Source organism: Mya arenaria, chromosome 1 (assembly GCF_026914265.1).
Source record: "Mya arenaria isolate MELC-2E11 chromosome 1, ASM2691426v1".
In the NCBI taxonomy this organism is placed as follows: Eukaryota; Metazoa; Mollusca; class Bivalvia; order Myida; family Myidae; genus Mya; species Mya arenaria.
In genome coordinates this window covers 50,153,557-50,171,601 of record NC_069122.1, presented here as the reverse complement: position 1 = coordinate 50,171,601, position 18,045 = coordinate 50,153,557, and the positions used below count along the sequence as shown (strand labels likewise).

The window sequence follows — 18,045 nt, the reverse complement described above, 5'->3', positions numbered from 1 at the left end:
ATCTTGAAGAATATTAGAGGTATCAACTTGAAACTTCATAGCTAGATAGATCTCATTGAGGGCAAGTGCAGTGCACAAGAACTGTTACTCTTGCTGCCATATTTTTAGAGTTATTGCCCTTTGTTAATTTTCTTGCTTAGGTTTTGTCCGTGGCATTTCTCGTAAACTATAGGAGGTATCAACCTGAAAGTTATTCCCTATGTATATCTGATTGACGGAAAGTGCAGTGCACAAAAACCGTAACTCTTGCATCTATATGTTTAGAGTTATTGCCCTTTGTTAATTTTCATGCTTAAAGTTTTGTCCGGGGCATATCTTGAAGAATATAAGAGGTATCAACTTGAAACTTCATAGCTAGATAGATCTCATTGAGGGCAAGTGCAGTGCACAAGAACTGTAACTATTGCTGCCATATTTTTAGAGTTATTGCCCTTTGTTAATTTTCATGCTTAGGTTTTGTCCGTGGCATATCTTGTAAACTATAGGAGGTATCGACCTAAAACTTATTCCGTAGGTATATCTGATTGAGGGAAAGTGCAGTGCACAAAAACCGTAACTCTTGCATCGATATGTTTAGAGTTATTGCCCTTTGTTAATTTTCAAGCTTAAATTTTGTCCGAGGCATTTCTCGAAAACTATAAGAGTTATCAACTTGAAACTTTATAGATAGATAGATCTTATTGAAGGGGATCGCAGTGCACAAAAACTGTATCTCTTGCTTCCATATTAGAGTTATTGCCCTTTGTTAATTTTCATGTTCAAATTATTTCTCAGTGTCATTGACTTCAGTATTTATTGTGCTCATTTTTGCTTATATAAACAATTGCTTGCTCCTGGCTAAACGTTGTTACCTTCAGTTCAAATGCCACCTACATTTGAAAGTTAAATGGCAACATCATTGTCTATAAATGAATAAAATGCCAATTTAACAGCTGTAATGTCGACAGTAAATAATTCATCAGGCGACACATCCGACTCGCGGAGTTCTAGTTTATTTTTAAAGCTACAGCAATGAAATTTTGACCATGAGTACAGTTTTGCAAACAAACATTAATGTTGTCCTCCGATGACCTTAACTTTGACCTTTTGATCCAACAAAGCTACAGAAATGAAAGTTTGAACATGTGTACAGTTTTGAAGCAAATACTTTTTTTTGTCCTTTACTTGGCACATATCAAAATAGTTCATGCAACTAATCTGCTTACAACACTTATTGTCCTCAGATGTTGAACATGCAACATTTTGAGCTAACCCAAACACAAAACATGAGCTATATGTTTGTTGCCTATTACCCATACATACATGCTCTGGATTGAAAATAACCTCAAGAGCCATGCCAGTAGAGCATTTGAGGGCCTCTTGTTTATTGGGAAATTGGGGTATGACAAATACACAGGAGTTATTACAGAAATGAATTGTTTATTTAATTGAATGAATGGTGCATTATTTAACATAGGTGTCAAAACATTTGGTTAATCTCAGTTTTGTATACTTTGTTCCTACTTCTCATAATATGTTTCCTTTAAATTTTCTCAGTTTTATAAAACTTTTGTTGATATTAAATGCCCCTGTCACTTATATATGTATCATGTCCATACACAAATCTGTACAAAATGTCTGTTTGATACGAAAAATGGTGCAGTGATCGATTTAATACCAGATTGAATCCACAGGGATGCTGTACAGGGCTTGAAGGGCAAACTTTAACACCATGTGGGCCCCATGCAGACATTCCCTTTTCCCTGCCTTGTGTCCTTAGTATTGTACTGACATTGTAAGTTGACTGTGCAACTTCCCATACAATAGTGGTATGATCATTGGCATGCAAGCTCTTTTGGGCCTTGTGGTGTTCCAAATATGAACAGACATCATGCTTTGCCCGTACTATTTATAACGTGGCCCTTGTACCCTTTGTTACTTGCCTTGTTCCTTGTACCCTTTGTTACTTGCCTTGTGTCTTGTACCCTTTGTTACTTGCCTTGTTCCTTGTACCCTTTGTTACTTGCCTTGTGTCTTGTACCCTTTGTTACTTGCCTTGTGTCTTGTACCCTTTGTTACTTGCCTTGTTCCTTGTACCCTTTGTTACTTGCCTTGTTCCTTGTACCCTGTTTTACTTGCCTTGTTCCTTGTACCCTTTGTTACTTGCCTAGTTCCTTGTACCCTTTGTTACTTGCCTTGTTTGTTTTGCCCTTTGTTACTTGCCTTGTTTATTGTGCCCTTTGTTTCTTGCCTTGTTCCTTGTGCCCTTTGTTTCTTGCATTGTTCCTTGTGCCCTTTGTTTCTTGCCTTGTTCCTTGTGCCCTTTGTTTCTTGCATTGTTCCTTGTGCCCTTTGTTTCTTGCCTTGTTCCTTGTGCCCTTTGTTACTTGCCTTGTTTGTTGTGCCCTTTGTAACTTGCCTTGTTCCTTGTACCCTTTGTTACTTGCCTTGTTCCTTGTACCCTTTGTTACTTGCCTTGTTCCTTGTACCCTTTGTTACTTGCCTTGTTCCTTGTACCATTTGTTACTTGCCTTGTTTGTTTTGCCCTTTGTTACTTGCCTTGTTCCTTGTGCCTTTTGTTTCTTGCCTTGTTCCTTGTGCCCTTTGTTACTTGCCTTGTTCCTTGTGCCCTTTGTTACTTGCCTTGTTCCTTGTGCCCTTTGTTACTTGCCTTGTTTGTTTTGCCCTTTGTTACTTCCCTTGTTCCTTGTACCCTTTGTTACTTGTCTTGATCCTTGTACCCTTTGTTACTTGCCTTGTTCCTTGTGCCCTTTGTTTCTTGCCTTGTTCCTTGTGCCCTTTGTTACTTGCCTTGTTCCTTGTGCCCTTTGTTTCTTGCATTGTTCCTTGTGCCCTTTGTTTCTTGCCTTGTTCCTTGTGCCCTTTGTTACTTGCCTTGTTTGTTGTGCCCTTTGTAGCTTGCCTTGTTCCTTGTACCCTTTGTTACTTGCCTTGTTCCTTGTACCCTTTGTTACTTGCCTTGTTCCTTGTACCCTTTGTTACTTGCCTTGTTCCTTGTACCATTTGTTACTTGCCTTGTTTGTTTTGCCCTTTGTTACTTGCCTTGTTCCTTGTGCCTTTTGTTTCTTGCCTTGTTCCTTGTGCCCTTTGTTACTTGCCTTGTTCCTTGTGCCCTTTGTTACTTGCCTTGTTCCTTGTGCCCTTTGTTACTTGCCTTGTTTGTTTTGCCCTTTGTTACTTGCCTTGTTCCTTGTACCCTTTGTTACTTGTCTTGATCCTTGTACCCTTTGTTACTTGCCTTGTTCCTTGTGCCCTTTGTTTCTTGCCTTGTTCCTTGTGCCCTTTGTTACTTGCCTTGTTCCTTGTGCCCTTTGTTACTTGCCTTGTTTGTTTTGCCCTTTGTAACTTGCCTTGTTTGTTTTGCCCTTTGTTACTTGCCTTGTTCCTTGTGCCCTTTGTTTCTTGCCTTGTTCCTTGTACCTTTTGTTACTTGCCTTGTTCCTTGTACCCTTTGTTACTTGCCTTGTTTGTTTTGCCCTTTTTTACTTGCCTTGTTCCTTGTGCCCTTTTTTTCTTGCCTTGTTCCTTGTGCCCTTTGTTTCTTGCCTTGTTCCTTGTACCCTTTGTTACTTGCCTTGTTCCTTGTACCCTTTGTTACTTGCCTTGTTTCTTGTACCCTTTGTTACTCGCCTTGTTCCTTGTGCCCTTTGTTACTTGCCTTGTTCCTTGTACCCTTTGTTACTTGCCTTGTTTCTTGTACCCTTTGTTACTTGCCTTGTTCCTTGTACCCTTTGTTACTTGCCTTGTTCCTTGTACCCTTTGTTACTTGCCTTGTTCCTTGTACCCTTTGTTACTTGCCTTGTTCCTTGTGCCCTTTGTTACTTGCCTTGTTCCTTGTACCCTTTGTTACTTGCCTTGTGTCTTGTACCCTTTGTTACTTCCCTTGTGTCTTGTACCCTTTGTTACTTGCCTTGTTCCTTGTGCCCTTTGTTACTTACCTTGTTCCTTGTACCCTTTGTTACTTGCCTTGTGTCTTGTACCCTTTGTTACTTGCCTTGTTCCTTGTACCCTTTGTTACTTACCTTGTGTCATTGCTTGTACCATTTGTTACTTGCCTTGTACCATTGCTTGTACCATTTGTTACTTGCCTTGTACTGTTGCTTGTACCATTTGTCACTTACCTTGTACCATTGCCTGTACCATTTGTTACTTGCCTTGTACTGTTGCTTGTACCATTTGTTACTTGCCTTGTACCATTGCTTGTTCCATTTGTCACTTGCCTTGTATTGTTGCTTGTACCATTTGTTACTTGCCTTGTACCATTGCTTGTACCATTTGTCACTTGCCTTGTACCGTTGCTTGTACCATTTGTTACTTGCCTTGTACCGTTGCTTGTACCATTTGTCACTTGCCTTGTACCGTAGCTTGTACCATTTGTTACTTGCCTTGTACCGTTGCTTGTACCATTTGTTACTTGCCTTGTACCGTTGCTTGTACCATTTGTTACTTGCCTTGTACCGATGCTTGTACCATTTGTTACTTGCCTTGTACCGATGCTTGTACCATTTGTTACTTGCCTTGTACCGTTGCTTGTACCATTTGTTACTTGCCTTGTAGCGATGCTTGTACCATTTGTTACTTGCCTTGTACCGTTGCTTGTATCATTTGTTACTTGCCTTGTACCTATGCTTGTACCATTTGTTACTTGCCTTGTACGGTTGCTTGTACCATTTGTTACTTGCCTTGTACCTATGCTTGTACCATTTGTTACTTGCCTTGTACCCTTGCTTGTACCATTTGTTACTTGCTTTATACCCTTGCATGTACCTTTTGTTACTTGCCTTGTACCATTGCTTGTACCCTTTGTTACTTGCCTTGTACCGTTGCTTGTACCCTTTGTTACTTGCCTTGTACCATTGTTTGTACCCTTTGTTACTTGCCTTGTACCGTTGCTTGTACCCTTTGTTACTTGCCTTGTACTGTTGCTTGTACCCTTTTTATTTGCCTTGTACCGTTGCTTGTACCCTTTGTTACTTGCCTTGTACCGTTGCTTGTACCCTTTGTTACTTGCCTTGTACTGTTGCTTGTACCCTTTTTATTTGCCTTGTACCATTGCTTGTACCCTTTGTTACTTGCCTTGTACCGTTGCTTGTACCCTTTGTTACTTGCCTTGTACCATTGCTTGTACCCTTTGTTACTTGCCTTGTACCATTGCTTGTACCCTTTGTTACTTGCCTTGTACCGTTGCTTGTACCCTTTGTTACTTGCCTTGTACCATTGCTTGTACCCTTTGTTACTTGCCTTGTACCGTTGCTTGTACCCTTTGTTACTTGCCTTGTACCGTTGCTTGTACCCTTTGTTACTTGCCTTGTACCGTTGCTTGTACCCTTTGTTATTTGCCTTGTATCGTTGCTTGTACCCTTTGTTACTTGCCTTGTACCATTGCTAATGTACCTTTTGTTACTTGCCTTTAACCATTGCCTGTGCCATTTGTTACCTGCCTTTTACCATTGCCTGTGCCATTTGTTACTTGCCTTGTACCATTGCCTGTTCCATTTGTTTCTTGCCTTGTTCCATTGCTTGTACCCATTGTTACCTCCCTTGTTCCTTTGCCTGTGCCATTTATTACTTGCCTTTGATTAACCTTTATCGTGTGCCTTTAAAAGATTTCAGATTAGCTCTACCTAGTAAAACACAGCTTTAAGTGTGGGAGTACCATATTTTTGGTTTTCCTAATGTGAAAAAGTGTTTAATATTTTATGATAATTGTCAAATTATGTCAGTAGATCATTTTAATCTGTTAGGATTTTCCAGGATTTTCAGATAATTCCGGCCTTATCCAAGCTTTAAGTGATTTATGAGATGGTTTACAAATTATACCTAATGGTAGGATAAACCTTATATCACCACTGATTTACAGCACTACTAATATGTGCTGTTTCAATAGAACTGATTGATTTATGGCATATTTCTAGCTTTCAAAGCAACACTGCCTTAACTGCTTCACAAGATCCGAGATGTTACAACAGTGATGCATCAAACCTCAATTTGTGGTGTTATTTTACTTGATTCTTTTGGGGGGTTTTGTCATGTGCATTATATATGATTTACTTGATGTTTTTGAAGTCGGAGTCTGATCTCTCATAGAAATAAACATCTTTAAATACCTCATATATCATCCTGATGCACTTACTGTAAATACTATAATGTATGTGTTTTGATGGATGTTATTTGAACAGCCATTTTAATACAGCGTATATTGGGAAGAGCAGCAAGACTTTCTGTTTTAAGAATTGTAAGGTATGAGCCTAACAAGGCCAACAGATCCATTTGGAGAAAAGCATGCCCTGAAGGGGTCCACTGGTTTTAATAAACAGTATATTCTCAATTCACACAGAGCCAGGGCTTTGCTAATTTGCATATTACCAACCAAGTAAACATATGTACTATGAACGTACTTCCGTCTATAACGGAATGTTTTGCTATGAATACACATCTGCCGCCTACAGTGGACCGTTACATTACTTTCCTCTCCGAGAAGACTCGTCTCGAGTTTTGGTCTGGGAAATTCAAGGGTAAGGCAACTCTGTTCTGGCAGTTGTCAATATCCCACTACTGCCACCAATTGTAACGTGTTAGCCTAACAAAGCCAACATATCCCTTTAGAGAAAAGCATGCTCAACCCTGAAGGGGTCCACTGGTCTTTACATACAATATATTTTCAATCCACACAGAGCCCAGGCTTTGCTAATTTGCATATTACCTACCAAGTAAACATACATACTATAAATGTACATCCATCTGTAACAGAATGTTGTGCTAAGAACACACATCTGCCGCCTTTCAGCAGACCGTTACAGAATAACTACACCATATGAACTCTCACATTCTTTTCATAACCATTTTGTTTGAACATGTATAATTTGTTTTCTAATAAACACATATATACAATGAATGCCATTATGTATCAACACCCTTTAATGCTTTCCATTCCGATTGGGCAATTAAAGCACAAGAGAATGGTGATAGTTTTACATCACAAATGCAAATTCCACAGAAATGTGCAAAACAGGCTGCCATTGATAGGAAACTAATGGCATTTAACCATTCAGGCAGATAATGAAACAATTTCATACTTGTACCACATTGTCATTCCACTGATATAATATTGTGTTTCACGATTCTGACTTTCCACTCTTTGTAACGGAGATGGTTTAAATGAGGTAGAGGAATATAATCATTCTTCAGTCAGTTTTTAGACTAGCAATTTCTAAATGTTATTCATGCACTGAGCTCAGTGAACTAGCAGCAAAAGGCTGAATGTTTTAATTTGTTTATTTAATATAAAAACATTTCAAGCATGTTTGCTTTTCAAAGAAAGAAAGTAATTGCAAGTGTGGTCGAGTAAGTGTGGTCAAGTAAGTGTGGTCAAGTTAGAGTGGTCAAGTTAATGTGGTCAAGCAAATTTGGTCAAGCAAGTGTGGTCAAGTAAGTGTGGTCATGTAAGCGTGGTCAAGCAAGTGTGGTCGAGCAATCGAGTAAGTGTGGTCAAGCAAGTTTGGTCGTGCAATCGAGCAAGTGTGGTCAAGCAAGTGTGGTTGAGCAATCGAGTAAGTGTGGCCGAGCAAGTGTGGTCAAGCAAGTGTGGGCAAACAAGTGTGGTCAAGCAAGTTTGGTCAAGAAAGTTTGGTCCAGCAAGCGTGGTCCAGCAAGTATGGTCGAGTAGTGTGATCAAGTTAGTTTGATCGAGTAAGTGTGGTCGAGTTAGTGTGGTCGAGTTAGTGTGGTTGAGTTAGTGTGGTCGAGTTAGTGTGGTCGAGTTAGTGTGGTCAGTGTGCAAACACTTGAACCTTGGCCAACTCAAAAACCATTCAAGACTATCAAATAAAACTGACAATAAAATGCTGAAAGGGACATTATATGATATATGTATCTATATGTATCAAGACCCATTACTCTGTCATTAATGATTCTCAAGATATGCCCCATGATTCTTTGTCAAAATATGTTCAAAATCTTATCAATTAAGCTATAAAATTGGCTATAATTCAGAACATTTCCCCCTTCCCCACCCCCCCCCTGTTAAAAAGTCCCATTATATACAAGTGTATTCTGTCAATATTTTTTCGTGATGTGGCAATTCGTAAGAGGGCTCTAGAACCATCAAAGCCGATACACATGATTTGACCAATTGCAACATTCTGCTAATTAACAGATATCGAGTGTTCAGCGTAGCAGAAAAAGCAGTACACTTTTATTGGGGGTAATTTTGAATGTGTGAATGACCCAAGAATGTTTGTGTATTACAATTTCTACAATTTTTACTGACTTAGTCATTTTGGTCCAAAATTATAAAAAAAAATGAGAAAATTTCAGACCGATTTTTTTTACATTTTTGAAACTGAAATCGGTCTTGCTTGGTCAAAATCGGTCCAGACCAGCAAATTGCCGGTTTTTAGAAGCCCTGTGAGTTATGCTCATTGCTCAACTGAGCCAATGGAAAGACAGATTCACATACATGCCATATTTCCTGAGACTAACCTGGCCCTATGTGACTTTGTTCATAAAACCATTAAGGGCTTTTGAAAATTTAGTGCAGGGGATTTTTAATCATCTATTAAATACAGTCAGTATCTCATACATTACATTATGGTACATAAAGTGATATTGCTTATAAACCTTCATTATAAGGTAAAATCTTTGAAAATGTTCTAGCTTCTCTGAGAGTGAAAGTCCACAAGGCCCACAGATCTTTGATATTTGGTATGTTTAATGTAATGATCCTAGGGAATGAAACAAAGATTGTTTAAATTATGACCTTGGAGTGAAAAAAATACCCCATTCCAGAGGCCCAAGGTTTTCCTTAAACATATACTTGTACAGAATAAAATTTGAAAATCTTCTTCTCTGAGGCCGCAAAGCCAAGACTTTTGATAATTGGCATGCATGTAGCCTTATGTAGTGACTGTTTACTAACCTTAAAAATCACTGTCTAGTTGGTCAATTTAAAAAGGTGAGCGATATAGGGCCATTCTGGTCCTCTTGTTTAATGTGGGAGGTATTCATCTACTGCTGGGAGACAGGTTGTTAATCATATTGGAAAAATAGAAATCATGTATTAGTTTAGAAAAGTAATGTACCAGTAATGCATATGCACCATCATTGTCATTTTAAAGTACTGTTGAAATCTATAATATATGTCAAGGTTTTCCTTAAATAATTAACTGTGAACTTTTCCGTATAAATGACTATATATAAAGACCTTAGAGACTAGATGTCAATATTTATTTTGTATTTTATTATATATATAAGAGTGAGTAAAAGTTTATTTGAATAGAAACAAAGGTTTTTAAAGCAAATACAATAATGCTCTAAAAAAATCTTAGCTAAAGTGACTTTGACAAACGGCTAGAGTAAATGTCAATATTTGTTTTTGTTTGTATTATATAATATCAATAATGGTTTATTTGATTAGAAAATGTAATAATGATTCTGAAAACAAATGCAAGCTTGATCCAAGCCGGTTTTATTTTCCAATTGCTCAGTTAAGGTCTTAAACAACTATCTGAAGAGTAGTGAAGTATGAGTGGACCACAGATCATTGTGAATGTGCCAGAAGTATTGACAGAGCCATATTGAGCGGCCAACTGGTCATATTTGTCATTGCAGATTGTGGAGATAAAATCACAGGTAACCGGATGTTCTGTAATTGATCAGAATAGCAGCATTTATATGGCAATTTTGTAAAGCCATGGTTCAACTTCCGAGTATTGAGTGATTGATTTTCTTAAGTCAGTGTACAGTTTACAACACAGTTTCTTATTTAGATAATCTATTATTAAATGTCATTTATACTACATAGGGTAAAAGACAACATAGATGTTCGAATTTTTTTTTTAAATATTTGGGCAAGACACCAAACATCCACACCTAGAAATCTTTAATCTGATCAGACAAAATCCAATCAGGTTGAAACCCAGAAGTCTTTGCTTACTTTGTCTGTTGTAATCATCCATGTTGTGGTCACACTTTTGTTTCCAATCAATGTAACTCTTGAACCAACTTGGTATGCTCATTGGGCATTATCTGTAGATTGCCCCTAGTTTGAGGGGTAACAGGTTAAAGTTCAAGGTCACTCTATATTAGAAAACTGTATAGGCCATCCTGACATGCAACACATTGGATTCAGGATGCTATTTTAATGTGACTCAAGTTATTTGTTAAACAAGGCCATGAATCCTGGTAAGTTTATCCTTGACCAAAAAAACAACATCAGTTAATCATGGTTTAAATGACAAGATAATGGAATAGATAAACTTATGCCATTTTTTTCCAATTTAAGGCCACTAGGCCTGTAGACTAACATCTAACATTGGCAGATTGACAAAACAGTTTTAACATTTGGTTAGTCGATCAATGCACAGTCACAGGCATATGAACCTCAGCGCTGTTAGATTATGCACTTTGTCCTTCCATCAGTCTGTCTGTCTAACTTTCTGTCTGTCTATAACATTTCTTGTATGGGCTATTATTTACTTATGCACCAGTCAATTGTAACCACGGCCCCCCCCAAGGTCTGGGGGTATACTGATGATAGCTGGGGAAATGGGCCATGTTATTACTTTTCAGGTGGCCCAGCAGTGCCGGGTGAATGCGGTTGTTTTGTCTTAGCTTTAAATATAGCGGGCAATGGGCCTTACCTAGGGTCGCTGTGGTGCAGGGGCATTTGGCAGAGATTTTATCATCTGTTCGTACCCGCAGGGCACGGATTTTATCTGGGGATGGCTGGACCGATAGTCAAAGTCCCCGCTATTCCCCGGACCTGGGGGGGCGTGGTTACAATTGACAGGTGCATTACCGTATAACTGAGTACAAATGTTGTCCTCATGCATTGAGACCTTGACCACGGTCCATACCTCAAAAGTCAAGGTCACACGAGACATTTAAAGGTAAGAGTACACATGCTCGTGTCTGTGTTATAACTTACCGTACTTATGCATTAATAGATTACCATATAACTTGGTACAAATGTTGTCCTCATTGAGACGATGTGCACCGACCTTGACATGGGTCCATACCTGATGGGCCAAGGTCAGAAGACTGAATTAAAGATCTGAGTACACATGCTTGTGTCTGCGTTATAACTTACTTAGATCATATTATGTTAATTTGTTTTACAATTACATGACTATAATCACAAAACATAGCAGGCCCAAAGCCTTTTAACGCTTTAGCGCTCTGATTTTGGTTTTAATTAAATTTGATAGTGTTTTTTTTAGAGGAACACTCCTACAAATCAGACCTGTTTTATGATGATATTCATTTTTCTAGTATAAAGAATAAATGTCATTTTTTTCCTAAAACAAAAGTGCTGCATTGATGTCTGATTTTGCAAAATGTCATGCAGAGTCTCTCAGTGACAAGTAAATTCTACTTTAAAATTCTAGGAATTGATTCGAAACTGTTGGGAGTAGCCAGCTGTCACTCATATCATTTGTTTAATTTAAATCTTTTTTTTTGTCCTTTAACCATCATGTGCTGGTTTACAATCAGTATGTTTTTATGTGATACTTTTTCATCAATACATCATTTTAGCAAAAATATTCAATATGTCTGACTCACAGTAATACATTCACACTCATATACATGCTTTATTCCTGAAAAGGGAAAATATCCCCCAGACTTTTTATTCTTCCCCCCTTATCCTGGCAGGGGATAAAAATTTAATCTATATAAAGAAAGAGAGAAAAAAAGAATTTCCCATTTCCCTGGAATCTGAGGTCTCCAGAAATATGGCATGTATGAGTGTATATGAATGTTTACATGAGTAAAACACAATTGCAATTCAGGGAGCAGCGATTGTATCTTACTTTTATTTGTTTTATTTATGTAATGCACTATTTCTTTTTCTGATGTTATTTTGACTTAGTATAATGATACTTATTATGATGGAACGTCGGCTGAGAGTGTATTACAAATATGACCTTTATGGCCATAGGCCATATGCTCAACTAGGTAGAATTTGGAAAAATATGTGACTTTAAAAGATGATTCATGATAAAAATCAAGCATTTTGCACAGAATGAATGCTACCTTTCTGAATTACAGAACTCTCATCTCAAATATCAAATATAGATATGATATCATCTAAATACCATACCAACGCAATTGATCTCCCAAAGAAATAAAACAACAGGTGATTTTCTGACATTTTTTGTCAGATCTACCTTTATTGGGCCATTATGTAAGTGTAAATATTTTGATATCATTTACCTTAATCTTTATTATGACGTTAATTTATTAGATTTATCATTTTATCATTTAAGCATTATCAATAGTTGGTAATAGAAAATATCACTGTAACATATTTGAAGTTTATGTGTTTTTAATGTCATTATTATACTAGAAAAATACATCTTAGACTGAAGTGGTCTAAATTATCATGACAAATCATGAATGAAAATCTACCCTGAGTTCTTCACACAGCTGAAAACATGATAATATCAAATGAAGCTAGTAAAATATAAAACAATGCTCAGCTAGCTTAAGCTTAATATAGGGATATAATTTATTTTCTTTATGCACCAGTCAATTGTACCCACACCACCCACCCAAGGTCTGGGGGGAAATGGGCCTTGTTTTGTTTAATTCCACATTGTAGGCCATGCCCTGCAGTGCTGAGTGAATGTGTAGGTTTTGATTTTGCGCTGAACATAGCAAAGGATGGGTCTTACCTAGGATGTCCCCTGAGTGCAGGGGCATTTGGCAGAACAATTTTACTACCCGGGGGGGGGGGGGGGGGTATGATTTTAGGTTCGTCTATTTTTCCGAGGAAAAAGGGCGGTATGACAGATAGCCTTGGTGTTGTCATTGATATTGTCATGCAAAATTTTTAGCTCGTCTGTTTTTCGAAGAAAAAAAGTCGAGTTATTGTGATAGCCTTGGCGTCGTCGGCGTCGTCTGCGTCTGCGTCGTCGTCGTCCAAAAACTTTAACCTTACCTCATAACTCAAAAACCTTTCAACATTTTCACATTAAACTTGCTACACGTGTTCCTATTAACACTATGCATGTTTATAGCAGGTCATATAATTTTGCCTTTAATTAATATTGAGTTATCCCCCCTTTTCGACTTGGAATTACAGACGAGCGTTGGCACCCACTCCGCGGTGCTCTTGTTAACCTTTAATAGCATTAACTCAAAAACCATTCAGGCTATTCAAAGTCATGTTGCCAAAAACAACACATTGTAGAGATTGTTGATATTATACCATCAGTGCAGCCTAAGGCACTCTGCAGACACTCCAGGGCGGTCTTTTTTTATTTGGTTTAAGTTCTTAAAAAATAAAAAGTGATTGTCTTTGATATGAAATAAAGTTGTATTGTTTCTGGAGATATCCTTGTTTTATCAGCTGCATAATGTCAAGTGTCGGTCATTTTTTAAGAAACAGATTTGTATAAATTCCTTGCTGATGGAGTTGTTTACCTTATAAACATCTTCTGTTACAAGCTAATGGGCCATTTGCAAAAGTGATTAACACTAATTACTACAACAATGAGTTTGGCACCTGTGCATGGAGGCCAAGTACCCCTAAGAACAATAACAACCAAATGAGTTGGCACCTGTACATAAAAGACAACAAAGAGCTACAGCCTTCATACACAAATCTTCATCATACTTCTGTTGTGGATTAGATTTGCACTGGGAATAGGTAATTATGGTAAGTGTCACTGTCATTTCTAATGAAAATAGCATTAGCATGACATGTGACATGGGAAATAATGCATGGACATTCTTACATCATTGACAACAGCCATTTGGCACTATCATCGGAGAGGAATCCCACCTCGCCTTTTGCTGTAACAATTCTCTGATATAATTTCTGATTTCTCTATGCAGTAAGACATATTACATGATCTGAATTGGTACTTATTTATATTATATCGCCCATTACACTGCAAGAGAATAGCAGGTATTTCCTTGCACCTGGCTGTGAGAGAAATATCACTTCATCACAAAACATCTGTGGAACTGTGTGACTATCTTTTGGTAAGATTTGCATAGGTGTGCTGCAACATGGCATAAGGCCTCAGATGTTGTTCTTTTGAGGGCTTATGCATTAAACAGACGTGACTTATTATGTATTATACAAGGTAAAAGCTGTTTTATGCTAATCCCTCACTTTGTAATTCTGGATGTGTAGATATTAGCAGTTACATAGCAAACATTTGTGACGTAGATATCGATGCTTTGTGGTTTCTTTGGTTTCTTTCATTGCGATTTCTTACATTTGTATTCATTAACCAAAATGGAAGCACTGATCTCAGGGTTCAATATCTTAAATCATTAAAATGTTACTATGACAATACAAAGACCAACAGCAATTCAATTGCGCTATCATTGCTCAAATCATGTTGAATTATTCCCTTTTACCTCCTTAAAAAAAGCTGAATTGGCATCTGCTTACTTTGCCTGTTCAAAGATACATCATGCTGAAATTGGCCATTCTTCTATATCTAAAGAAGACGATGTATATATAGAAACATATCATTCTGATATTTGCTTTTTTGTATCATGTTGAAATTTGCTTTTCTGTATCATGCTAAAATTGGGCCTAAAAATAATACATTTGGTTCAGTTAACCCGACCCTTCCTACGGAATAGGCGCCGACCCTACCGTTTATATAGTCAGTTTGAAAAAAAAAAATATATATATTTTTTTTTTATTGCTTTTCAATATGTAGTTTGAATCCTTAAATGCTTGATATACAGAGGATAACTTAAACACCATTCTGCTATGATGAAAATGACATACCCTTACCAAACAATTTTTGGCTATTCTTATTCAAACTGTATTGGCTTTTCTTAATAACTCTGAAATTGGCTTGTCTTTATCACACTGAAATTGGATTTTCTCATCACACTGAAATTGACTTTTCTGATCACACTGAAATTGACTTTTTCTTATATTTCACACTGAAATTGGCATTCTTTATCACACTGAAATTGGCTTATCCTATCACACTCAGAAATTGGCTTTTCTTATCACACTGAAATTGGTTTTTCTTTATCACACTGAAATTGGCTTTTCTTTATCACACTGAAATTGGCATTCTTTATCACACTGAAATTGGCTTTCTTTATCACACTGAAATTTGCTTTCTTTATCACACTGAAACTGGCTTTTTTTTATCACACTGAAACTGGCTTTCTTTATCACACTGAAACTGGCTTTCTTTATCACACTGAAATTGGCTTTCTTTATCACACTGAAATTTGCTTTCTTTATCACACTGAAACTGGCTTTCTTTATCACACTGAAACTGGCTTTCTTTATCACACTGAAACTTGCTTTCTTTATCACACTGAAACTGGCTTTCTTTATCAGACTGAAATTTGCTTTCTTTATCACACTGAAATTTTCTTTCTTTATCACACTGAAATTGGCTTTCTTTATCACACTGAAATTGGCTTTTCTTCTGATATCTAATGAAAACAGTATAATACATAGTCTTCATTTCACTATGTACAAGGAAGCTCCTTCAAATTGATCATTATTGCAGCACAATTACAATTCACAAAATTTAGACCTCTAAAAAAATATTTATTTTTAAACTTATTTGAAAATTCAAACTTGTGTTAAAATTAATACATGATCGTTTATGACTGACAAACAAAAGAAATATGGACAATTTTTAGCAACAAATAGGGTCTGAAATAAAGATTAAGTGAAAAGAAAAGTGCAGCTAATTCATGAGGACATTCTAACTTATTGTAACAAATTGTGTTTTTTTCTTTAAACACATTCAGGGCCTCAAACATTTGACCTTGTTTCAAAATATTTTTTGGCAAAATTGTGAATCACACATACTGCAGTAATTAAGTAACTCCCTGTGACTCACATCAAAACAATTACGCAAAAGTGCTTAACAAAATTATTTTCCACGTTTATTTTCTGAAAAAATCTAAACAAAAATGATCATACTTCAGCTGTGGATTATAACTCCAAGTTCTATGTTTGTGTAAAATAATACAAAATACATTAAGATAAATACAAAATATTCTTCATGCAGTCAATTCTTAGAAAGTATTTGATGTTTCTTCATTAAGTGTAAGGAGGGACCACATTACTTGCAATTAAGAAACAGGTTTACTTATTGTTTCATTTTGCAGTAAACTTTGTTCATGTAATTAAAAGCCAAGAACATTGTATGGAACTCTTGGGCATTTTGAATAAAAGCTGCATTAATTTTCTTAATACCAGTACGGGGATTAAAACAGATGTGTTTGCTAATTGCATTTCATTTAATATGATGATTTTCAAGTTTCCAGACGCTCAAAAGTCTCAAAATAACTTAAAAAATGAAATTACTTAAACATTAAACTTTTGAAATTTGATGATTTTGCCAAAGAATGCATATCAAAGAGGACTAATGGTATTTTGGTCTGTACTATTTTGTGAAAATATAGAGGACATTGTCAGCAAATGGATTACAGAAAGAACAATGGATTGACAAACATGCATGACAAGTGTTATTAACTGATCAAGAACCTTATGCACCAGTCAATTGTAACCACGGCTCTCCCAGGTCCTGCATGGACAAACTGATGGTAAAATCCCCACCAAATGCCCTCACACCCCAGGGACCCTTAATACAGGTCAGGTCCATTCCCCGCTATATTTGGTGCAAAGAGAAAACCACCACATTCACCCGAAACTGCGGGGCCACCTGGAAGGTAAAAACCACAGCCCATTTTCCTGGCTATCCCCGGTGTACATCCGGACCTGGGGGGTCCGGTGTTACAATTGACTGGTGCATAAGTGTCTCTTTTAAACACTTGCACATGACATTGTTAATATTGGTGATGTGTATACAACCTACTGATAAGTTATATTATATATATTATTAGAGAACAGGTTTATCTAGTTGCAATGTCGCTGTTGTTTTAAAGCAGAACTATACCATTGCTTTATGTTTGTTATGTCATAAATAAGAATGCCTGGTTGTCAGCAAGGGCATTATTGTTAATATGCTCTGTAATGTTGAGGGTAAGGGAGGGCATTGGCCCTGATGATGGCACACTGGTATTCAGATATAAAGTGAATGTATAACGAAACAATGAAGAACACTTCCAATCATCTAACTTGCCTGTGGTAGAGGCTTATTTTAATTAAGGATGTGAAAGAAATATATTACACAGCCTCGGTCAGAAATAACTAGTTATACTACATTTATACTACATCATCAGTAGCCGTTTTAACCAAGGTCAGAAATAACTAGTTATACTACATTTATACTACATCATCAGTAGCCGTTTTAACCAAGGTCAGAAATAACTAGTTATACTACATTTATACTACATCATCAGTAGCCGTTTTAACCAAGGTCAGAAATAACTAGTTATACTACATTTATACTACATCATCAGTAGCCGTTTTAACCAAGGACAGAAATAACTAGTTATACTACATTTATACTACATCATCAGTAGCCGTTTTAACCAAGGTCAGAAATAACTAGTTATACTACATTTATACTACATCATCAGCAGCCGTTTTAACCAAGGTTGTTGTTTTCTGCTACCGAAAGCTGTAATCAACATGCATGATGGATGTAACTGTTATTGCAGATAATGAGCTGATAGGAACAAGAAAGATAGATAGTGAATCCAATAAATCTTTCACTAGGGGAAAGTAAAAACCCTCCTTAGAGCATCAATCAACAGTAACAGTGGAATTAACACCATTAGTGTCTGTAATATTTGTTGTAGTAAGTTCACAAAGCAAAACATTTAACTATAAAATTTGGAAAATAAGTTATAATGAGCTAAAGTAATCATCATATTTTGGTTCTAAATACTAGGGTGTTTTTCTTAGCATCAAAAGCATCAATTATAAGATGAAACTTTTTTTATTTAATCCATCGACATCCAGGTAGGTTTTGTTTGAACGCTTGTTCATGCAAAACAACAAGCACAGAAATAATCCAAACAAAACCTGCCAAAATACTTTTCCTCCTCTTAACCATAACAAAAAGTGCAAAAAACAATAAAACAGTGTCTATTGATAAATGTTCCTGTAATTCTTGCTGGTAGGAACCACCC

General features: G+C 36.8%; 1 protein-coding gene and 1 pseudogene across 1 annotated transcript in view; one reads left to right on the top strand and one right to left on the bottom strand.

Annotated features, from left to right (window-relative positions):
* The window catches only part of LOC128229895 (zinc finger CCCH domain-containing protein 10-like), a 181,524-nt pseudogene that overhangs the window by 93,617 nt on the left and 69,862 nt on the right, over window positions 1-18,045 (top strand).
* LOC128227740 (uncharacterized) overlaps window positions 4,029-18,045 on the bottom strand; it is a 36,861-nt gene continuing 22,844 nt past the window's right edge. Inside the window, exon 2 of the mRNA XM_052938552.1 lies at window positions 4,029-4,595. Within this exon, the coding sequence (XP_052794512.1) occupies window positions 4,029-4,595 (567 nt within the window). The remainder of the gene's footprint in view (window positions 4,596-18,045) is intronic.